Here is a 26,298-nt window from a genome sequence, read left to right on the forward strand (position 1 = left end):
TCCTTTAAGAAGTCCTTTTTCAGGACTTCAATATAATCGGAATTTCCGAATCATTTTTGAAGCCTAGTATTCCATCAAATTTTGTTGCTTTGCCTGGATATAATCTTTTCCGGAATGATAGATTGAATAAAGCTTGTGGGGGTGTAGCAATTTATGTGAAAGATGGTATCAAAACAAAAGTTTTAATCACATCTAAACAAGAGTATTGTTCCAGACCAGAGTTTATGCTACTTGAAATATCCTTATCTAGTACTGATAAATTACTTGTTGGTATCTGTTATCGCCCACCAAAAATAGGTCATTTCACAGATTTCGAAAGTGCCTTGCTTTCTCTTATGCCTTGTTATAACCGTATACTAGTTATGGGGGATATGAACACCGACTTGAACATGACAAATCGGAACTTTGACTACTTTCAACTGACTACAATTTTCCAATGCCTAAACATGACTATTTTACCTCTCGATCCAACTCATCATACTAATGAATCAGACACACTCATTGACCTTCTCATTGTTAGTGATCCCAATGAGGTTGTTCAAGCAGGCCAAATCTCAGTCCCAGCTATTTCTAGACATTATTTGATCTACTGTGTACTTTCCCATAAGATACCCAAGCCAGAACAGAAAATTATCACTTATAGAGACTTCAAAAACTTTGATGAAGCCGCCTTCCTGACTGATGTGGCTCAGACTCCATGGCATCAAATTGAAGCATTACCCTCAGTTGGTGACATGGTCAAGACTTTCGAGAATTGGACTTTGACTTTGTATGACAAACATGCACCTTATGTGACAAGGAGGATTAATAGAAAACGACGAGTACCATGGATGACTGAAGACATACTTAAGATGATGGGACGTAGAGACAAAGCACATAGAAAATTTAAAAAGACATTTGACTTGGACAGTTTGATAGAGTATAGGAGCCTTAGAAATAGAGTTAAACTGGAATTACGGAACTCAAAGATTAGGTACATGAATTCGTTTATGACAAACAACAGACAGGACTCTAAATCACTTTGGCAGGGAATAAAAGAATTCGGGCTTGGCGAACAGAAATCGAATCCACAAATTGACTTACCATTGAACAATATAAATGACCATTTCGTTTCACACTCTAAGCAATGCGACGAAGTTGTCATTGCTAATCATATCGATGATCTTGGAGAGCAGGTTACAAACTTAGATTTACCAATTACTGATCAATTCCATTTCCATCCAATCTCAGAAGAAGACACTTTCAGAGCAATTCAATGAATTCATAGTAATGCTACGGGTGTTGAGAAAATTCCTATTAAATTTATCAAGAAAATGTTATTTGCTGTTTTACCAACCATTACATACATTTTCAACAAGTCTATTGAAGAAGGCATTTTCCCTGAAAACTGGAAGTTTGCTCTGGTTCCCCCTCTAAATAAAGTTCCATCACCTAATAAAGTTGAGGATTTTAGACCAATCAGTATTTTACCTGCATTGTCCAAAGTGCTAGAGAGACTCATTCATGCTCAAGTTGTAAAATTTCTAGACAACAATAGTAAACTTCATAACTTTCAATCAGGCTTTAGAAAATTCCATTCAACTGAAACAGCTCTGCTTCGTGTCACTGATGATATAAGGTTAGCTATGGACCAAAGAAAAAGCACCATCCTCACCCTATTTGATTTTTCTGAAGCATTTGATACTGTTGATCATACAGACCTTCTGAATAAGTTGGCTATTCTTGGTTTCAGTCACAACTCGTTAGTTTGGTTTAAATCCTATCTATTAGGTAGGGAACAATGTGTATCTGTCGGTGACAAAAAGTCCACTTGGAAAAATGTTGTGCATGGAAGTAGTGTATTCTTGCAGATACTGTGCTCCAAACACAGAGCAGTATTTTAATTAGGGGGCGGAGCCTAAGCCCCCAAGGGGGCTCCAAACCCCGCCCAAATCCCCCTGCGCTCCACACAGGAAAACTCCATTTTATAACCCCTCACCTGGACCAGTTCTCCCACCGATATGAAAACCGCCATTTTAGTTCAAGTATTTATTTGAAAATAACAAATTTATGGGCGTACCAATTGTAGAATCCCCCTCCAATCAATCCCCCATGCTTCGCGCAAGAAGACCCCTTGCCTAAACCTCCCACTAGAAGACCTCCATTTTTGTTTCAAGTACTTATTTTAAAAAAATATGTAGACATATCACTTGCAAGATCCTCCTTCAAACAAGCCCCCCTACCACCCCCAGCATGTATGGAATGTTGTTTTAACAATGAATGGAACTCTGTTTACATCCATGCTGACGTACTCTGGAATGTTGTTTTGACGCTTCGCGCAAGAAGCCGAATGAAAGCTTGTTTACATCTGTACTGACCTACCCTACTCTTTTTTCTTCTTCTTCTCTCGTCTACCTTTTTTCTTCTTTTTCTCTCAGCTGCTAACTCAAACAGGTTCTCAGTTTCTTGCTTGCATCAAGACCTAGTCTTTTTATTGTTCAGAGTCATCATATCTTTTCAAGAGTCTAGTTTGGAGCGGTCTATTTAAAAGTGTCTCATCATATTTCACCTCAGGTTCTGAAATGTTAATCATTTTAAAAAACTCATTTATTATGTGATAATCTGGTAGCCCCCTCTTTTGTAGACTCTTCCAATCGAATGTTTTTGATGCAGTAAGACACTTACTAATTAAATAATAAGTAAATTTAATTATTTCTGTGTTGAGTTTTTCTATGAAAATATTATTATCAAAAATAATATCACCCATGCTATCTTTCACAACTTGTAGCATCATATTTAGATCTCCAATACTAACAAGTTGTGCTCTCTCAATATAGAACTCTTTTCTAGATATAAAATTCGATTTCTCATTATTACTGATATATGCTGAATTCAATTTCTCCTGAAAATCTCTGTTTTCATATACTAATTCTGGAAAAATACTTTTAATTGTTTCTAATGTCGTATTTAAATTTTCTAAGCTTACAAATGTTGCTTTTTCAATATTAAACTTTTTTCTAGATATAAAATTTGATTTCTCATTATCAAACAAATCTCTTACAGCTGCTTTAAAGTTTAACTGAATTTTTTTTAATTTCCTTTTCTATCAGATCTACTTTAGAATTACTTGTATTTATCATATTAGTTCTATACTGATTAGCAGAATTCCTGTTAATAAGCATTCATCCAAACTTATCAATACTCATTATTATAATCTTGCTTATATTATATATCTGAACTCACGTAGTTCTTCAACGATACTAGCAATCTCAACTTGATGACTGTCATGACCTGTCTGTTGTGATCTCATCAACAAGTCTAACCTTGAAATAAGCTCATTTACATCATCCCAATAAATATAAGTACAGTTTGGATTCATATTCTTAATAAAAGTTGGACCTTTACCTATCTTCAATCATGAACTTTGTCGTTGCATAGGAAACAGTAGTCTTTGAATAAAATTTTGATTTCATACAATTATTACACGTTTTAAATTCCTGTTAGAGGTAAGATGTGCGTCTGTGAACAATAATAGTCTTTTATATTTCTTGAAATCATTAGTTTTAATAAGGTTAATATCTGGTTTACTTTTAAATAGTAATTCCAGCAAACCTTGACTCAATTTAATTTTAAGTTGTACTGATTCTCCTATAACTAAATAATCATTATTGAATATTAATGGTATCTTTCTACCCATATAGTAAGAACTTGTATACTTATCAAATTGTATTCCATACATTACTGATTCACGTTTCAAATCATGAAACTCAGTAATATACTTATCTAACATGATGCTTAGTGGTGTTAATTTATGAGTAAAGCTAGTCTCATCATACACTATTCTACTATCTTCTCCCTCATTATTCATTTCCTCTCCCTCATCCTGCTCAAATCTCTCTTGTTTCATATGAACTGAACTATGTCTTTCACCTTCTTCTTCTTCCTCTTCATCTTCCTCTTCTCCTTCTTCATCTGATGAGATTTCATATATATTCTCATCATCACTAATTCCATATTCTTGATTTTTATCCTCTTCAAATTGTTTCTGTATTTCCAAATTAGATTGTTTAATCTGTTCTAACGGTGATATTATTGGCTCATATTTTTTCTTCAAGTTAACTGCAGTCTCTGATTGTAATCCTCTCAGATTATTATATTTTTTTATTTTAGAATTTCTCAAACTTTGTAACTGATTTTCCAATCGATTATCAGCATTAAAATTACTCCTGATTATATTATTATTAACTGATTGACTTACCTCTATTTCTCCTTCCTTGACTCTTAGTTTTTCTATTTGGTCTCACATGTATATGTTTTCTATCACCCATTTTAAACATTACCTTATGAAGGTTTGTTATTAACTGAAGCCTATCAATGATAGTGTTAACTTAATTATAATAATTTCCATATGTTAAAAATTTGTTATAAAAACATTTAAATTCTCTCTATACTTTCCATTATGTTTCTTACAGTCTGTAAATATAGAAACAAAATAATGACTTCCCTTAGACCATACCTCTGTACACATGCTTTTAAATTTATTAAAATCCATATCAACATTAACAAAATCACGATAAACTGGTTTTAGATTTAAAGGATCCATTTTGAAAATCATCAGAATATTAGCATTATCTCTAAGTAAATGCTTTGGTATGCAAGCATAACTTTGAATAAGATAAAGCGTATTCACTTCATTATGTCTTCCCATTGAAAAATAGCTTTTTATTATTGGTAGGTTACTTGTTTGAAGATCATCAAATATAACTAAGCTATCTTTCGCTATTTTGGCTGGATGCAGAATATTAATCGTATCACTTGATTTTATAAACTTAACTCTGCTTAATTTAGAAAATACTTTATCTAGAAATATGTATTTATCTTGTTTCAAACTTTTACTGAATATATATAGATGTGTGAAGCCAAGTCCATCAGTATTAAAAATTAAATTCAATACTAGATTCAATGTTCCACATCCTGATGGACCTACAATTAAAATACTGCTCTGTGATTGGAGCACAGTATCTGCAAGAATACACTACTCATGGAGTATCACAAGGTTCAATTTAGGCCCTCTCCTCTTCACTTTGTATGCTAATGACCTTTCTTTCATTATCAAATTCTCCAGCTCCCATACTTATGCAGACAACCTTCAAATCTATTAAAGCTGTCCCATAACAAAAATTAACGAAACAGTTGGAATAATGAATCAGGATATCAATTCGATAGTGGAATGGACAAAGAAAAATGGCCTTAAGCTTAATCCCATCAAAACACAGCCCATTATAATTGGATATTCTCGTCTTATAAACAATATCGACCTTGAATCGATTCACAAAATTAGTGTAGATGGTAATGACATTCCTCACTGTAGCTCAGTTAAAAATTTAGGCATTATTATGAATAATACTCTTGACTGGTCAGAACAAGTGAACAAAACTTGTAAAAAGGTATTCTCAGCCATGCATGCATTGAAGAAAATGCACGATATTCTCCCTAGAAACTTAAATTATTATTGGTTCAATCTCTCATCTCCCCACATTTAATGTATTGTAATTCTGTTCTTAACGATATGCAAGTCACTCTGAATGATAAACTACAGCGTTGCCAAAATTATTTTCTACGTTTCGTCTACTCTCTCCAATGCCATGATCATATCACCCCAGCCCACATTGCTAGTTCAACATTAAAGCTTCCCAATCAAAGGCTTTTTCGAATAGTCGAGCTTGTTAGAGATATCTTGAAATACAGTTATCCCAACTATTTTAAAGATGATTTCAAATTTGTCTCTGAAGGTAGGAGGATAGATGCTTTACATACTAGAACCAGAGAAAGTACTTTAAGGATACCCAATCATCGAACTACTATTTTCACAAAATCCTTCTTAGTCAGTGCCTGTTGTGCATGGAATGCACTTCCTGTTTTTTATCAGGTCCATCGAGAGCCGAGCGAGCTTCATCCTGACTTTAAAAAAACATCTTTTGGAACAAATGACTGAAACTGTCCGGCCCTAGAACGATCACATGACAACCATCCCCCACCCATCCCACAATACAAACCTTTAAACCTGTTATAGAACGAATTATATATATATATATATATATATATATATATTATATATATATATATATATATTATATAAACTCATGTTATTTCAATTATCCACTGCATACTGCTGTATATTACTGAAAGATGATTACCCTGATCTACTTTCAGCCTACTTCATTTTATTAATTAATTATTTGATCTTATCTACCTATATAATTATTTTACTTTATAATTTTCTGTTTTTTTTCTCTTAAATATTCATATTCATTAAAACTTTCACAATATTTCCATTAATAAATAAATCCTTAGTTTAAATAATGAAATTAACGTTTTGGTAGAGAGTTAGTGGGGAGGATATTTTTAATATTCTTTCCGAAGAATGGACATTGATATGTCCAAAGCTCCACCAATTTATGTAGATGCATAACAATATAATTATTATCTATAGTTATTATATTACAAATTGCTTTTTCATATCATATACGGTTCAATAATTTTTTTCTTAGTCTATATCATGCAAATTCATCTATAATTTTGCTGTATTGTAAGCTATTGTATATAAGTGTATAAGACAGTATATATTGTAATCTACATAAATAAAGTACTCAATCAATCAATCAATAATATTATTAATTATTTTCTCGTCACAATTTTACTTTGTGACACCTGGAAAAGGAAACGACAGCTTCAGCCTAGGACTGTTCCTCTACCAATTTTTGTTGAAAAATCTGGTGTGGCGCACTCACACAACTTTCCTTGCCGTAATGAAAATTGATCACCTGACGCTAGTGTTCACACGCATCTCGATTCTACTATTCGAAGATCTAAGCCAGCTGGTGACAGGACAATAACGCTCGAGACACAAAACAGGAGATCTGCTATCTCTCCATAGTGAATGATTTAATAGAATCAACAGTTGCCAACAGTTTGCAATTGAATTATAACATTTTCTCAAATTTCGAGCTCAGGTTATTTTCAATTTCAGGTGAAAATGTTACTGAACATTAATTGTAGAGATTTTCATGATCAATCTTTTCCATTGAAAATTTCTCGTTTAAATTGTATCTCAAGCCTAATAATAATTCAGCACGCACGTGCGGGAGAGTCGCAAGTTCTGCAGGAGAGGCCATTGGGCCTATATACTGAAGGGGTGGTAGGTGGATACAGGGGTCGGCTCCTGTATCCGGAAATTTTTGGGCTTCGGCCCATCACACCTTAAATAGTCATTGATAAGCTCTTTTCAACTGCCACAAGTCCCATATTTGTAAAAATTCCAGGAGCTCCGCTCCATCTCTGCAAAATTTTACAGTTATGGGACTTGTGGCAGTTGAAAAGAGCTTATCAATGACTATTTTAGGTGTGAGGAGCTGAAGCCCAAAAATTCCCGGATACAGGAGCCGAGCCCTGTATCCACCTTCCACCCCTGCAGTATATAGACCCAAAGGCCTCTCCTGCAGAACTTGCAACTCTCCGGCATGTGCGAGCTGCTTCTGAAAACTCAGGCCGCAGTGATAGTATGATCAGCACTGAGTCAGCGTGGCACTATGATACAGTATCATACCACCACTCACTGCCCTCGGCCTGTCACCAGCACTGTTTCCAGTGCCAGGGGCAGACCGAAATTTTCCGCCTAGTGTTAGTCCTCCTACTTCGGTCTACTGGTGCTACGAGGGCACCACTTCTAAGGGTTACTGTGACTATTTATGAATAAAAAAATTTTATTACGATATCTAGTCTTATTCTTTCCTCAAATCTTTAGTCTCTTTAGTCTCAGATGCCTATGCATCAACAATAAGTCAGTCAGTCAATCAGAGGTTTTAATTTTGTAGTTTTTATATGTATTTCTCATTTTTATTGGTTTTTATTTCATTTTCTAATTTCTAATAGTTTTTATGGGTTTTTTCAGAGTTTTATTAGTTTTTATTGGTTTTCATTTATCCATCATTAGGATGTTATTTTTGCGCCACAGTTTCTCATAATTCTAAAGCAAACCCACGTTAAAGTCTTGTTAGTCCAGGCGCTGGCTTACATTGAGCATACATGAGAGAGGCAGAGAATTTGACTTCGGATTATTGTTAGGGGGTCTTCAGTGTATATGAAACTCGATGTCGTCACGTCCCAGTGTGGTCGACAGATTGCGGGGGAGGGGGTAAGTTGTAAAAAACGCGCGCTTATAAAATCGCCTGTCCTGCAGTTATTATTCATAGTACAGCTTTGACGTTTTTCTCAATATTATGTACTTATAACTGGCTTTCAATGTGTTCCTCTACATTTTTGCGATAAACCGCATAGTTTTTCCGCAAAAAATAAAATATCTCGAAAAATGTATTTTTTTATTATGGACTTTTTGTTATTTCTTGAATATTTAAGTCGTTAGCCGACTTAGAGGAAAAAGTTCTTAATAAACGTTTTAGGTCGATTCTTCCTAATTCAATGATATATATAGTTTGGGGGTTACGATCATAGATGCGGCGGTGGGAGGGGGATAAGTAGCACTGTTACGCTGTGGCGCGGTCCTCCCCCATGATTAATGCGCGTAGTGGCCTGTCTATCGCATCGCTCCTACTATTCTATGCATTCAAATTATGTATTTCAGGAACGCTATCTTATGTATTTTCGGTCGCTGAACACGATTTTTCAACTCCCAAGCCTCAATAATTGATAGTTCTCATCATAATATACAAATTATGATCAAATTACAAACTTCATCTCATTATCATTATTTATGATTACATTGTAATGATAAACCATCTTGTTTCTTGTTAGGAATTCTATTTGTGTTTCTCAGTCGATAAAAACTAATATCTCATAAAGAGAGAATAATTATTCGATTTAGTTCAATGATCACTTTGGAATTGCGAAAGTCAAGTAATGGAGTAAGTTTAACAAATAATATAGGCTACCCCATATAGAGCACTGTGTAACAGGAGTAAAATATTTCCTCAATATAAATTCAAAATTATTGAAGCACGAATATCTTATTTATTTATTTATTCCAAGAAAACATAGTCTTACAGACAAACTCCAGTACGAGCCTTAATGACATAGATGATGGTATAACATTACAATTAACATACAAAAAAGAAAACAAAAAAAAAAATAATATCGCTCTTCATAAAATCACGATTCAGTATATAACTAATAAGATTAGAAGAGAACGATTTTTGGGTTAGATTCCGGAAAGTTAGTAAAGGGGTATAGGATGAAAGATACATATAGAAAGAAGAAACATTAATTTGAAGAAAGAGAGTTAGTAGAGCTCAAAAATAATAATTTATTCATCAATTGAGCAGCATAATCTTTCACAAGATCTCTTGAATGTATTGTAGCGGTCATAGAAGGGATCAAGGAATGGGTTTAGTCTATTGTACAATCTCATTGTTCTATTTAGGTAGGAATTGAAATCGTGAGCGGTTCTGACAAACGGTATTTGAAATAATATATTAAGTTTTGGTCTTTTGCATGGAACATGAAAATTTAACAAATTGATTAGATCTGGCATTAATATATTATTATTTAGAATTTCATATAGTAACAGGATCTTCTGGTTTTCAATTTTTGGACTTTAAATGTTGACCTTAAGGTTTCAGTGGAAAAGCTATTGGACAAAATATATTGTACTTTTTTAAATAGGGATATAATGCCAATTACTCCCATGTGATATGACTAAATACAGAGGAATGTATGTATTTGAATAAAGAGGAAATACAACTCTAAGCTTCGTTTTCACCAAATTTATTAACGAGATGTTAATAACTTAATCTTTATAGATTCTATTTGATTGAACATAATTTATCATACACATGATGAACATATGTGTTTCTCAAGTTCCGTTCAATCTAATAAAGATTAAGTAATCAACATTATGTAAATAACTTTGGTGTAAACGCAGCTTTATCAAATGATTTCTGTAACTTATATCTACGAATAGATACGTTTCATCTGGCTGAGTTTGACTGATTGTCTTGGGGTGGTACTTGAATGGGAGTTATCTTTGTTGAATCTGAAGTATTTGGAGAGAATACTGTTGGAAATCTATTGAGGGGAATCAGTCTAATTAAGGTGTGAGAGCAAGCAATCAATTCAATGAAACAACTACAGAGAAGGACTCATGAACGGTTCAAATATGAGAGATTGTCAAAGTATATTTGAAAGAAGTCAGGAGCTATTTGTGGAGTTTTTTTAGAATCACAATGCAAAATCAATGACTACTTGAAATTTATGACTGATTATTGTAACATAGTTTAAATAATCTTGAATTGTATTCGTGCTCATAAGGAAGGACTCTGATATTGCACATAGAAACTGTACGAGAAAAGACCCATACTTTATTCATTCAATCACACAAACCATGTTATGGAGTCTGTGTTAAATCTAGAAAAAAAATACCCACAGAAGTAGAAAATCATTTCCAATAAGGAAACATCAACTTCAGACAGTCAATACATTGACTCTCTGTCAAAAGGAAATCTTGAAAATTTAATAATGTGACACCGATCATGCTTTGGAGCAACCCTCATTCGATCATCTAAAACTCATAGGTGAGTGATTGGAATAGCTAGTTCTTCAAAGGCTTTCCTAAAATGGCTGCTACTATATAAATAAATCTTAGTATGTTGACATCATTATGGATATCACTGGAGATTGTGAAGAAAGACATCGAAGGAAGTAAAACAAGAATAATGAGAGGTGAGAATGATTTCCAGGAGCATAACCTTCTCACGAGAACATTACATTTTTCTTCAAGACTCTGATGGACAACAGAATCTGCATAATGTTATCAATGGTCTGGAAGCAAATGAAGAAGTGTGTGATTCTCTTTTGAATGTATAAAGAAATAGTTATTCGGTCTTCAACGATTTTTATCTGAACATAGTTGTGGCAAATTGTAAAAGTGTATTCTCACTTATAAAAAGAAACAGAGTTCTGTCATTCTCCACGATGCAATCAAACAAAAAATCCTAGTCTTAGTTCATTCTAGAACAAAAAGATCTGATCTCTGTATTTTTACTAGGTAGCTGTTTAAATATAATTCAGCATTGAAGTTTTAGTGCAGCATGCATTTCTACAATAACCGCAATCTCTGTCAACATCTGATGGATATTTGAAAAAAACGCTTAATCTCACTTGACCCATGAAATAATTAGTGAAACTAGTTGTGGATTTGACTAGATCCTTAAATATCGTTGACAAATTCGCATAATGATGACATGGCTCTCCTGAATTCAACTCCTACTTCACTTTTCAAAACTTTCAATACGCTGCAAGATTATGGAAACTTTGTGATGAGAAGAGTTATGAAAATTCTCAATGAAGATGGAGTGATACAGGTGGACATAGTTTTTCATGTCTATAGTCTATATTCAAACAAAGGTAGTGAACATACTAGAAGCAGCAGAGTAAAAGAATCACTCCAATAATAAATTATGCTCTCCAAACCATCGAGACTTGATTTTTAAATCTGTGGCAGAGATTTATTAATGTAACATGCAAGAATCTATAAAGGAATAATCCATACGTTAGCTACGTGCAGGTATACATCCATTCATTCATTTGTGGATCAAATTATAAATCATATAAATATGTTTGGGAAAGATTAACAGGAATGGCCCAAAACTATTCTATTCCCAAATTTTGATACTGAATAACTTGTTATCATTTCAAAACAGTCTGAACGGGAATACCATAATGGATGAATCAATCAAAAGTTAGTGAAATACCATTATAATAATACTATAAGAAATAATTTGAATGAATATTTAAATTTTCATTTCATTTTGATTTGACACATATCTATTATTATATTGAATATACTTTCTCGAAAGTTCATGACAAACTGAAGATTCACGAAAGTTGAACATTTTCATATTAAACAAAATTATTATGATAATGAATGGATGATGAATTCCATTTCCACCATAAAGAACTAAGAAATTCCATAAACTTTTCTTGGAAATTAACTGACCACTATATCAAGTAAGCGTGGCCAGTGTGTAATTAATAATGTAGCCTGCAGCGCATCACAATAAATTAATTTAAAATAAAAACAATAAAACATAAACACATATAAATATTATCATTTTCTATCTCAATATATTTCTTGAAACCCAAGTTTCGTTTATTTCAAACAGTCATTTCTTAGTTTCCTTGCAGAATGAGATGAAGTTTGTAATTTGACCATAATTTGTATATTATGATGAGAATTATCAATTATTGAGGCTTGAGAGTTGAAAAATCGTGTTCAGCGACCGAAAATACATAATATAGCGTTCCTGAAATACATAATTTGAATGCATAGAATAGTAGCCTAGGAGCGATGCAATAGACAGGCCACTACGCGCATTAATCATGGGGGAGGACCGCGCCGCAGCGTAACAGTGCTACTTATCCCCCTCCCTTAACCTAGCGCCGCAGTGCAGGATGGTTTCTTACAGCTTGGCATTGTTGTCATTCGAGATGGCTGTCTGTCTTGGAAGTGTTTCGGCCGCATTGCAGGATGACTGTTAACGGTTGCCGGAAGATCAACAGCTGGATTTTTTTCGTTATTTTTCGTGATGAGAAATTCTGATTGCAGATTCGTTCTCAGCGACCCCAAGTTTAGCCTAAAGGCTCAGAATGTCAACAATGTTTTTAAATAATTAAAAATAATCATGAAAAGTTATTAATATGGTAGTAGACCATGTTTCTGGGAACTTTTTACTGGTGACTGGAGTTATTATTGACACACAAAAATCAAAATAATCGTGAGAAAGAAAACTGCTGATGAACGCGAATAAGGCCGCCACTCCATTGTTCTATTGTCTCGGCTGCTTGGCTGAGCCTGGCTGGAGGGATCAAATAACCGCTTGGTTTGATCTTTCGTCTGTCCGCTAGGCGGAACTACGCCGACCATTGCTGGGTGGAAGATGTTAACCTAGTTCCGCAGTGCAGGCTGGATGCTTGTCTGACTCGGACTAGGCGCTGAGACAGCAAGTAATAGCAGATAATAGCAGGTAATAGCAGTAAACGTTGGTGGGAATGCGAGCGGCCGCAGTAACATCTTTCACCCAGCAATGGTCGGCGTAGTTCCACCTAGCGGACAGACGAAAGATCAATCCAGTCGGTTATTTGATCCCTACAGCCAGGCTCAGCCAAGCTGCTGAGACAATAGAGCAATGGAGTGACGGTCTTATTCGCGTTCATCAGCAGTTTTCTTTCTCACGACTATTTTTATTTTTGTGTGTCAATAATAACTCCAGTCACCAGTAAAAAGTTTCCAGAAACGTGGTGTACTACCATATTAATGACTTTTCATGATGATTTTTAATTATTTAAAAATATTGTTGACATTCTGAGCCTTCAGGCTAAACTTGGGGTCGCTGAGAACGAATCTGCAATCAGAATTTCTCTATCACGAAAAATAACGAAAAAACCCAGCTGTTGATCTTCCGGCAACTGTTAGCAGTCATCCTGCAATGCGGCCGAAACACTTCCAGTTCAGACACTCATCTCAAATTACAACAACGCCAAGCTGTGAGAAACCATCCTGCACTGCGGCGCTAGGTTTACTGCGGCCGCTCACATTCCCACCAACACTGCTGTTATTTGCTGTCTCAGCGCCTTGTCCGATTCAGCCAAGCAACCAGCCTGCACTGCGGAGCTAGGTTTAGAGGAACTTTTTCCTCTAAGTCAGCTAACGACTTAAATATTCAAGAAATAACAAAAAGTCCATAATAAAAGAATACATTTTTCGAGATTTTTTTTTTTTTGTGGAAAAACTATGCGGTTTATCGCAAAAATGTAGAGGAACACATTGAAAGCCAGTTATAAGTACATAATATTGAGAAAAAAGTCAAAGCTGTACTATGAATAGTAACTGCAGGACAGGCAATTTTATAAGCGCACGTTTTTTACAACTTACCCCCCTCCCCCCCAATCTGTCGACCACCCTGGGACGTGACAACATCGAATTTCATATACACTAAAGACCCCCTAACAATAATCCGAAGTCAAATTCTCTGCCTCTCTCATGTATGCTCAATGTAAGTCAGCGCCTGGACTATGTCAGAACCTCCATCAATACTTAGTTTGGGGGAACCAACCCCAGTCAGTCTTATTCATGATTACTCCAAGCATTCTCCACAGTACAGCATTCATTACTCCTGATATTGGCAGTCAAGTTCCAAGTTTTATTTTGTCAAAGTTGACTTATCAGTCCAGTATAAGCCCAGCACAAGCGAGGGCACGGGGTAACCCCCAGGAAGCCATGGACGGAAAGAGGCATATGCAAAGCATATCCTGTGGGTGCATCTCAACCCAACCAGCTCGCTGCCTCTTGACCCCTTCAGATTCTATCTAGTTGGGATCGTAGGAGAGCTAGATTAGGGAACCACCCACTGCCCCGTGGGGCCCCCGGACAGCTGGCAGCACCATTCGACCTCTTCCAGGTTCCAGCCGGTCGAGATCGTAGGATACTACCCTATGCAGCCCAGTAACCACACAAAGGCATCGCCCACGACCCCCAGAGGCCGCACCACGCCCCCACCAGACAAGAACTCACATTTAATAGAGAAGTTTTACATTAATAGAGTTTAACACATCTATCAATTTTCATTTAGCTATTTACCATTGGAAAAACAGCACACCAGTCCAAGGATCCTGGAAAAGACATAATTACACATAAAATTAACACAAATTGAAACATTTTCAGAGCTGCCTCATTCTAGCTGTTATTAGATGTTTGACATACAGACTAGTAATCTTCCATTCCACTTCTTTCTTGATATTCTCTCTAAGATCCAATCTGGAGCCAAAACGGCGTAAATATCTTTCTGTTGTTCTTCTGTCCTCCACATGCATGCTACACCGATACAGAGCATGGGCCACATTATCTTCCTGACTCAAACTCTGCTTACAACGAGAATCCTGCAGCACATGAAACTTCTGCAAATACGCTCTGAATTTCCCATGTCCAGTCAGCACCTGGGTTGAGTAATGATCCGGTTGCAACCAGTACCAATCTCTTCTCTTAATAACACTTGGTATCACTCCAAACAGTGATCTTCCGACTGCCGTGTTTGGCCATCGCTCCTCCCAGGCCATCCAAGTTGCATCCTCAATCTCCCTCTTTCTTCTTGATGTCAATCTGCCTTCTGCTTTTGACTCATACATTGTCTTCAGCTCAATTGGCCTAAGGTCGGTGGGAAGAACTCCACACAATACACACAGCACCTCTTGTGACTGTTCTATACTCCCAGTAACCACCAGTAAAGCTAGTCTCCGGTATCTGTTCAATAACTTACCATATGTTGACAATCTCACTCTGTGCACCCACGTTGAGGCCGCATAGGAAAGAATTCCCTCAAAGACTACCTTATACATTAGGAGTCTATCTTTAAAAGTTGGACCCCAACTTGCTCTACATATTCTCTTTATTTTGGCAAAAGTTTCCACCACTTTCCTACCAGTGCGCATTATGTTTTCTTTGAAACTCAGCTTCTCATCCAAGCAAACTCCCAGGTACTTGACCACTTCAGCATAGGAAATCAGTTCTCCCTGTAAATGTATCCTTGGCCGCCAATATCTATTGAAATGTCCTTTAAGCATTAGTGCCTGCATTTTGGCTACACTGATATTCATCTTGTGCATTCTACACCAATTTTCAATCAACTCCATTGACGCTTCTCCCCTTTCTTCTATCTGTACTCTTGATGATGCTCTGACGACCACAACCAAATCATCAGCATATGCCAGCACACAACACCCTTCTGGCATTCTTATCCTTAATAAAGAATCATACTCAACTATCCACATAGCAGGCCCCAAAATACTCCCTTGTGGGCAACCATGAGTTAGATACTTTCAACCTTTCACAGCTCCGACTTCATACACTACTTCTCTTAAAATAACTTTTAATGGCAAGGTATTCCTGTTTATTTACCTCCTCTTCTTCAATACAGGACTGAAGGCCACTACAATCTGTCAAATGCTCCAGCAATGTCAATGGAGATGACATACACATATGTCTCTTCTGCTTCTTCTGATATTGACAAGAGCTTGTCTATAGTCATCTCTGTGCTTTTACCACTTCAAGACCCATATTAAGTATTCTGCAAGTTACCCTAAATTTTTGATGTTTGATGATACTCTTGTTAAGCACTCTTTCGTACCACTTCCCAACAACAGACAATAATGTTAGTGGCCTATATGACAATGGACTGTCAAAGGGCTTACCCTGTCCCTCATGTATCAGCCTCAGATTACCTTTCTTCCATTCGGTCAGGAAATATCCCGAGAAGTACAAACGGTTGAACAAACATAACACAACATCTTTAATTTTTGGATAAACACTCTGTACAATCTCAACAGTGAGAGCATCTGCTGCCTTCTTTCTTGCCATACCATACAGGGTTGTTTTCACCTCGTCTTCTTCAATAGCCAAACCATCTTCTAGGTTTTCAAATATATCAACCTGTTCTCTCATTCTCCTGTGAAAACAATCTTCGTTACCGATCTCATCATCAGGCATAAGATAATTCAACAGCCTGGAAACAACAAATCTGGGTTCTATCTCGATACCATTCTCAAACCTCATAGCTTCCAATGGTACATTGGTGTTGATCTTTTCCATAACAACCCTATATGCCAGGCCCCAGGGGTCCTCATTCGACTCCTGGACAATACATCTCCATGTTGCTCTTCTACTTTCTCTTATTTTAGAGAAATATTCTCGCTCAAGAGCTTTTATATTCAACCAAGATGAACGCTCTCCTCTCCGGATCATGAATTGACTGTAACAGTCTCCTCTTCCTTCTTACAGTTCTTTTTAATTTGTTAATTCATTGTTCCACCACCTTGTAGATTTACGCTTTGATCCTCTCCTTCCCAGCACACGCTCACATACCGAGGTCAGACAATTCATGAAATTTGTCACAGCAGCATCTATTTCAACGTCCAATTGTAATTCTCCTTTCTGACGGGCAATCTCTCTCGATAGACGAGTCCAATCAGCATTTCGTGTTAAACCGTTTTACAGGTCTAACTCCATTCTGAGGTCTCTCTCCATTCATCTTAATACCAATTACGATCAATCGGTGATCACTGCTGCTCTCCTCAGTGACGTTCCAATTCATGTCAAACTCCTCAAGGTTTTTAGTCAAAGTGATATCAATATTTGTTCCTCCAAAATGTCTTCTGAGATCAACATTTTCCCTATAGGTACTGAGTTGTCCGGGTTTATTTAAAATTTCCAGTTCTTTTACAATAATAAATGTTTCAACCTCTATACCTATCGGTTCCAAGACCGAACCAAACCACAGAGGTGACTTTGCATTGAAGTCCCCTCCTTTCAGGATCTTACCGTTTCCAAGCCTATCCACCACTCTCTCGAGTCATATCAGATACATATCCACTGGGTCCCGAAACTGACAATACAAGCTTACAAAAATAACATTCACATTATACAACAAAATATTAACAACTACCATGTGTTCTGATGACATCTCTCTAATCAATATTGGATTTATTTCTTCTGCCACCAAGATTGCAGTCTTCGGATCTTCCCCAAATATATACTTCTTCCAGCCATGGAATCCTCTCATTTGTCCTTCAATTGTATAAATTTCTTGCAAAAGTAAAATTTTTAACCGGCTTTCTTCCACTAACCTCTCCAATTCTGATTGAAAAACATAGGAGCCCTGCAAGTTAAGTAGACACACATCAATCATCGTCAAGATTGATTTTCATTCTTTCCATGTCCACTGCTCTCAGATAAACCGGGCATCTTCTAGCGTTAACACTATGATTACCCGGTTTCTATTCTCTCAGACAATTCACACAAGATGCTCCCTTAGCACTCTCCTGATAATCTTTCACTAGATGATCTGTATCTCCACATCTTGAACAATGAGCTCTGTTTTCCGAGCAGGACTTGGCCATCTGCCCATATCTTAGGCATTTATTACACCTAAATGGTCTTACGAAATCAGCAACTCAGTGCGATTCGTATCCTCTGTAAAGCTGACCTTCGGTGAGGAACAGTTTCCTCACCGCGGGGGCGACCTTCACAACAAAGTGTCCTCATTCCTTATCTCTCTGTCCAGTCTTGAAAAGAGCTCTCACATTCTCTTAAAAGTTCTCCTTCAAGTGCCTCGGATTCTGAGCTCTGAAATCCTCCAGAACTACCTCTTCACTGTCTTCAACGGGTACATCGAAAATAATCAATCTTGGCTTCCTTTTTACCAACTTCTCAACCTTCAGTCCAGGCCCCTTTTATTTAGGTAAATAATTTATATTTTATGTAAATATTTTGAATCATGGCTGAAAAATCAAGGTATTAAATAGAGATATTATCCTAATGTAGTTAATTTTAATACTTCTCCCCACCTTTACAATGTTATATTTTGCTAAGTGTAACTCAATAATATAAAGCATAAAAAATACAATTGATAATATTTTGTATGCAGGAGTTTTAGTAATTTTGAGCCTATGAGTTTGAAGGTAAATCTTTGACAAAAATAAATTATAACTTCAACATCCACTATTATTCTGATTTCCTCTGCTTAATTAATTTTTAATGGTCCTTTGTTTAAGTTTCCTTGCCGTTGCAACTTAATTTTCTTAAAAGCACAATGATAAGTTAAATTGTAATGTACATTTTAATCTAATAATTATTTTAATCTCGAAGGCGTTTCATGATGATAATTATGTCTCTGAAATGGGAATGCAATTATAAACAACATCGCAAACTCTAGTGAATTTGACAGAATGAAAAACTTCTCTTGTCAAAAATTTGTGAAAAATATCAAATTAAGCCAATTTCAATATTTCAAATCTACACCCTATTTACCACACAGTAATCAAGTAATTATTGTAATGTTTCATTACTTTTTTCTGTTTTGTATAATAGTCCAGTCAAATGGTCGTTTTTCAGGAAACAGCCAGAAAGAATTTTTCGCGACGGTTCTATATCTATTTTGGGGCGCTGAATTCTAATCTGAAATTTTCTGACACGCCAGAGGGCGGCTTCACCCCCAAAACTCCCAGAAAAACAAAAATTTCGGAATTTTTTCAAGTTTTCATTTAATCTTGAGAACTTTTCGAAAAAAAGCATTCTCTAAAATATTAAAGATAATAAATTTTCAATAAATTGAATGGTCGCGCAGGACTCTACGATTTTTGATTCCGGAGCCAAGAGTTTTCAAAAAAAAGGTATTTTTTTAAGGGGTTTCCAAAATTATGCAAACCCACCACTTCTACCCTATACAACTAGGATCTTTTTCTAATAATGATAGAAATCCACACATCACGTGAATTAACAATATTAATTCTGAACCGAATTCCTTAGGTACCTATTTTTGAATTTAGTAGTGGTGGGAGGGGGAATACACCCAAAAATAGAAAATCATGTCCTACAGCCAAAATTCAAATTTTCATTATAATACCTTTTCTTGGCCTTCCTAACAAAAAGAAACACATTTCGGCTGAAATCACCTTACGAGGGATATGTTCTATGAGAATCACTCGTTAGATTTCAGTATTTTCTAGTGTGGGGCACACAAAAGGATTCGTCCAGGATCAAAACTTAATCACTTATAACTTTTGACTGAATGATCACATCTCCTCGTACTACAGCTCGTTCATATCAGCACGTCAAGGCGGTTGAAAATCATGTATCATGTCACTAAAATTAGTTAAAAAAATAGGAAATTCCTCCTTTAGTGTATTTCAGCCCATATTTCAATGCATAGAAAAATGACCGATTTCTTTATTCAAAACTGTGTGTATCGCTAACTCAAAATGATACTTGGTCTTGATTTGAAGAAAAGAATCTCCTCTTTTATGTAAAGTGAATGATTTTTGTAAAAATACAATCGTGAAGTAAGATATGTTTGTTTCAAAAAATAAAAAAATGCATATTTCTCTCATTTTCACAGCATATTTCTCTCATTTTTCGATGAACAGTAAAATCGCATGAAAAATGAGAAAGTAAAGATAATCAATCAATTGGCTGTAAATTTTGAACGGTATTGAAAACAGAAGTATAATTCATGGAAGTGAAAAGAGGAGAAAATTCATCACAACCTCGACTACTCTTTGGATTTTTTAACTGAAGTGTTTCACAAGATATGCAACGTTGCATATGCGAGACTTTGAAAATGGGGGAAATATCACAAATTTCTCGCACATTCAAAGTTGTGTATCTTGTGGAACACTTCAGATAAAAAATCCAAAAAGTAGTCCTGCGCGACCAGTCAATTCATTGGAAATTTTATTATCTTTAATATTATATAGAGAATACTTTTTCTCGATAAATTAAAGGTTCTCGAGATTAAATGGGAAAATTAGAAAAAGTCCAAAATTTTGGGGGTGAAGTCGCCCTCTGGCGTGTCAGCAAATTTCAGATTAGAATTCAGCGCCCCAAAATACATACAAATATAGAACCGTCCCGAAAAAATTCTTTTGGGGCTGTTTCTTGAAGAACGACCATTTGACTGGACTATAAGTTGTTATCCTATTATATTAAGCGAACAATTTCTGTATACCTGTTTATGTTTTTCTATTTTTATTTCTGGTTATCTGCTATCTGGTTATATGATTATTTATGTTCAACGGATCTCGGAAACGGCTCTAACGATTTTCACGAAATTCGGAATATAGTAGGTTTATGATATCAAAATTCGATTGCACTAGGTCTCATCCCTGAGAAAACTCCCTGAAGAACATGAAAAGGATAATAATTCATCCTTGGAAAAATAGATGATTATTTCGTCGTCTGTCGATAACAGAAGATGCGTGTGCCTGTGTGGGAGATCAGCTGTGTAATCAATTATCGTAGCTTATCGTATCTCGCGAGAAATCTAGAAATTTTAATTGACTCGATCAAAATACAGTAATCGGATTTGTTGACATGAGATGGTATATATCATAATATTCAAAGTTAATCATTATTTTACAGTTGTAAGTGATTAGTGAGTGTTATTTTGTTATTCAATTTGGTATGTAAACAATCCAAATTAGAAGTTTTATGTTTTCAAATATCTGGACTAGAAATTTCACTTGGATTCAAGTGTATCCTACTTTTTGGAATATTGAATATTCCAACTATAAATTATTTTTTAGTGTATAAATCAAAATTCGGGGAAGAAACAGTTTTGGGCTGTGCCTGTTAGTCCTTCCCCAATCATTTCAAAGAATTGAGTTCTGTTTATCAATGAATAAATAACGAGCAAAGCTTGGTGCTCCGATATTTGGTATTAATAGATAGAATTTACAAAATGTACTTGTTCAGATGATATCTTTATTCCAAAAACCAAACCATTTAAAGATACATTTTGTTCGACTTGTGTTATTTACTCCTGTAATGTTAAAAAGTAAATACTACCAACAACACAACATCAGTGACAACCTGTTCCAATTTATGATAAATATCGGGGCACCGAGCTCCGCTCTGGAGTACCTACTAAAGCATATGAAAATTATCACTGAAAAAGAAATTATAATAAATTATTCATAGTTCATACAAGAAGGTTCCATCTAATCACAGTGGATTGAGATTAATTCCCAGAGGAATGCAAAAATTTCTCTCACAAAAGCATGTTAAATTTTAATCCTGATTAATTTCACGAGAACCAAATCACAGAAGACCATCTCAAAAAGATCGCTTATCTGATTGGTTCTACTGGAATTAATCAGGATTAAAATTGAACCGGCTTTTGTACAACTGCCACTAAGTACCTGATTGAATTAGGTACAAAAGTTCAACAGCTGAGTCATAATTTTGTCTCAGTCCCACACACATGCACTCGCTCACTCACTTCCATCATCAACTGAGGACGAAATTATCAGCTGTTTTTCCAAGGATGGATGAATTCTTTTAATGTCCTTCAGCGAGTTTCCCCAGGGATGAAATCTAGTGCAATCGAATTTTTATATTATAAACCTATGTTCTAAATTTCGTGAGAATCGTTAGAGCCGTTTTCGAGATCCGGTGAAATACAAACATAAACATCTGAACATTTAAACATCAAAACATCTAAACAGAAATTGCTCGTTTAATAGTATAGGATTTAGAATACCGAAACTTGCCGACATTATATATTGTATGAATAAAATCGTTCCAAATTTGTATGAATGTTCAGGTACCAGAATTGCTATGCAATATTCTTTTGCAATAAAGAATTATCAACGATATTATTATTCAACTTTTTATAAGTAACCTTAACATTCAAAAAGCAAAGCCTCCCTTACTTATCTTTCAATTTCCTATTAAAATATTTGTCATGTAGTTTCTCCTGATGTAATGTAGTACTTTCTAGTCCTCCCGAACAAGAACGGGTGCACTGCTAGTCTCAAAAATGATATCAAAAAGATACTTTATTTCTATTTTAAAAGAGATAAGAAACGATGGTATATATTTTTACAATATTATGAAAACAGAAAGAACTCCTCACAAGACCAAAGGGGAATAATGTCCTTTGGAAGATTAGAATGTAAGATGTGAATTTTATTGTCATACACTGACTAATGTTAAAAACTAAAGGATTGGGAATTGGGGTACTTTGGGGGGGGGGCATTACACTTGGATTGAGGGGGGCCCATTGCCCTTGGGGGGGGGGTGGTTGGGCACCCCTGTCCACAGTTCTCTGATCTTCAACCGCCACCATCAGGCCACCTCAAATTTCGCTCTCAACTCCTTTGGAGTTTCTTTTCCTTTGAGGCTGTTAACCTTGATCACAGTCTCCTGCCTTTGCTGCTGCCACACACACACACACCACACACACACACACACACACACACACACACACACACAACACACACACACACACACACACCACACACACACACACACACACACACACACCACACACACACACACAACACACACACACACAACACACACACACACACACACATTGTAGTAAAAACTGGAAGTATGGATCCATGTTTGATTCTTCCATATTACTATTTTATCCGTTTGGTTTTAATAAATTTATATCCACTTCATATGCTAAGCTATGCGTTGATTAGTTAACGATCAAAATGAACACCACTGATTATCACATAGCCATCCATATATTGTATTCCAGGATTCCGATCCTGTTAAACAGTGGATTATTACCCAGCAACGTGAGCTCCTGAGTTGTCTAATCAGACTGATGGAAAGTTCATTGGAAACCGATAATTGATAATCCCATGTACTTTGAATTCAATCAAAAGAGAGGGAGCGCTCAATTTCATCATTTGTACATTATATGTATTGAGTATTGTATCACAGTTGAGTTGAGAACATACCATTCATATCCTGGATAATGAGCCAACCAAATACGGGGGAATCGTGCACACTCATCAATCGATCACAAAAATTGTCACATTGTTCAATTACTGTTAACATTGTTCACATATATTGTCACATAGTTCAGTGCAACAATAATACTGATAGAGTTATTAGCAATTCGGAAATTGGACTTCAGTGCAATTATGCATCTCATTAATAACAAATTTATACGGAAATTGAAGAATGAAACATAAAGTTTTTCTTTCAATCGGTAATTGGCAATATTACGAACACTGACTGCAAATAATGTCTGTGAGAGTCAAGTCCGTATTCCTAATCATAATAATTTATTATGGACCAATAATAGGACGGTGGGTGAATGTATTCTGTATGGGTATTGATATAAATTATACTTTGGATGAAGTGATGAAGCTTGGTTCAAATCATACATGAAACTGAAAAAGTAGCCCATATGACCAAAAAATGTAAAATATGAACACTCAACTAATTTTTCATGCTTCAAAACACAGATCTGTAGTATCTCAAGGGCTCCACTTATTAGTTTATTAGTTTCACTGAGCTTCTATTTGAATCTACTTATTTCCATTCGAGTGAACTTCTTTTGTGAAAATAGGTGAAATGATTTACTGACTATCGTCTAATAATTCACTAGAATAATTGTTGATTTCTAGAAGAGTTTTTCTGCTCTTCACCCCAAACAGAAGAAATTGAGCAAATATCAATGCTCAATACAAATTTAGGAGTGAAGAGAGAAAACGTTTCAGATTCTGATGTTGTTGGAATATTGTTATCAAATGATCTCACGTTAGTACAACTGAAAGATTGATACAATATAACAGATATTGAGTTGAAACCTTTTTATAGACATTCCCTATTTTTCTTTATTTATTAATAAGTGATGAAAATCCGATTTTCTTTTCCCAGTTACACTGAGGTGGCTGAGAAGGTATCTTCAATATTCCGGGACAGCCCTCAGTCTCCTCTTGACAGAGCTGTCTATTGGGTGGAGTATGTTCTGAAGCACAATGGAGCCGCCCACCTCAAGTGCCACGCCCGGCATCTCAACTGGATCCAGTACACTTCAATTGATGTCGTAGCGCTAGCGATTTTTATAATTTACCTCATATTTTATTGTATACGTAAAATTTATTCCATTTTATTATCAAGCAACTCATCAAAGAGGTCAAAACACAAACAGCAATAAGCTATTGAAAAAGTGAACAAGATTGTTGTTCATCTCAATCACTAGAGTAAGTTTTAACAAATATAGTGAAATGAAATTTATTTGTCTATGGTTGAATAAAGAAAAATACAGAACGAATGGTTGTGGGAAAAATTGAGAGATTTCAAAAATTATTTTTCACCTGGCAGATAAAAAGTACCTCGAAGGAATGTAGCAAGTTCCTTGAAAAAGCAATGGCGTACGTTTCATGTTCACCATGAATGAACAAAATGATAGGTCAGGATGTTTGTTTTGAATGTATTGCAAGGCCATCTATTTAAATATTCAGTGATGATCACCGAATTATTATAATTTCTTCCTCAACAACAGAAATAAATATTTGTATATTCGTTTTGATTATTGGTGTTTTCAACATTTCATTTTCCAATTGACACAGATTCCAAAAGAAACAGATATATTCCATGATTCAAACTTCAGCTTCTATAGTTCTATTGATAAACTTTAGACGCCCATATCTCAAAAAGTAATAAGAAAAAATTGCCCAACTTGTTAATTTTGATAACTATATAGTATCCAAAGTGAGAAACTATGAACAGAGAAAAGTTTTCACTAACCTATTGAACAGTTTCAAGTATCAAATTCATCCACTTACTGTTGAATTGATTAATTTCCCTCCATGAATGCGGAATTTACGAAAATGGAAAAATATCCAAGAAGTGTGTCAAGTTGAAATTATTTTATCATTGAATTAATGTTTGAGAAATAAATCAATGATACAGATGAAAATTACAGCATTTTATTTGGATTTTCGTTTGATAATAATAATAATAATTAAATCAATGATACATTGTATCATTTAAATAGAATTATAGAATAAATACATTGTATCTATCGAGATAGAGTTTTAAGCTCTGTTGTGAATAATTATGAATTTCGAAATGTCGTATCTTTTCCACGAAGCCGGAACCAATTTCCTATCAATGGAATTGATCCATTGTCAAATTGAGGAGGAATTTCGCAATCAATATACAAAAGCAAGTAACAATGTTATCGGAGAGCCTTATAATTTGGATTGATATTTTTTCTCTTAACTCATAGAGATATTCAGTACTCGAACGAGTGATATTTCAAGATTTTATCTGAAGCTATGAATTCACTTATCTTATTCCATCTATTATTGGGAGTTTTGTTCAGAATAATTGCGTATCGTATTATTTATTGTGTATTATTGTTGTTGTTATGTGAGCTTTTGGATTCCATGGGCTGATTGGAAACTAATGGATTGAATGGAATTCTATTCGAATTATTGTGGATTAGTGATTAAATTTACAGTAGATTAGAACAGAAATCTGCAAGCTTAATTAAGAAGCAACTGAACCATCATGATAATGATAATAATTTTATTCAATTAATAATCAAGTATTCTACTCCATTATCTTCATATACGATCCAATTCCCATTCATGGAAATCAAGGTAATTGGAAATAGAATAAAAGTATGAAGTAAAGAATCAATGAATGGGTCAGAATGTACTTTGGTGAGTAACTGAATTTACTGATGTTGAATCGAATAAAATATTGCTATAAATAACAACTTCAAGTGTTGTTTTCCTGTATTTGTGACGATACTAGTCTAGTCGTTGAATTTCACGGCTGTGCTGAAACTGTACTCTCTTGAGATAACAAGTGATCTCTGAAATTAATTTGACGAATAACTCTTGAGTATAAAAAAACTATTGAACCTTGAATAATCAATAACTTGTACTGTGGCCTGGGCATGAGAAATACAGTTCTCTAAAATATGACATCATACATAC

General features: G+C 35.2%; 1 protein-coding gene across 2 annotated transcripts in view; it reads left to right on the forward strand.

Moving 5' to 3' along the window:
- Positions 1 to 24,639, forward strand: part of LOC111055741 (UDP-glycosyltransferase UGT5) — a 95,987-nt gene extending 71,348 nt beyond the window's left edge. For both annotated transcript variants that reach the window (XM_039427482.1, XM_039427483.1), the window contains one exon: positions 24,224 to 24,639. In XM_039427482.1, the coding sequence (XP_039283416.1) occupies positions 24,224 to 24,503 (280 nt within the window). In that variant the 3' untranslated portion in view covers positions 24,504 to 24,639. The remainder of the gene's footprint in view (positions 1 to 24,223) is intronic.
- The last annotated feature ends 1,659 nt before the right edge of the window (positions 24,640 to 26,298 follow it).

This window comes from Nilaparvata lugens, chromosome 4 (assembly GCF_014356525.2).
Source record: "Nilaparvata lugens isolate BPH chromosome 4, ASM1435652v1, whole genome shotgun sequence".
Classification (NCBI taxonomy): domain Eukaryota; kingdom Metazoa; phylum Arthropoda; class Insecta; order Hemiptera; family Delphacidae; genus Nilaparvata; species Nilaparvata lugens.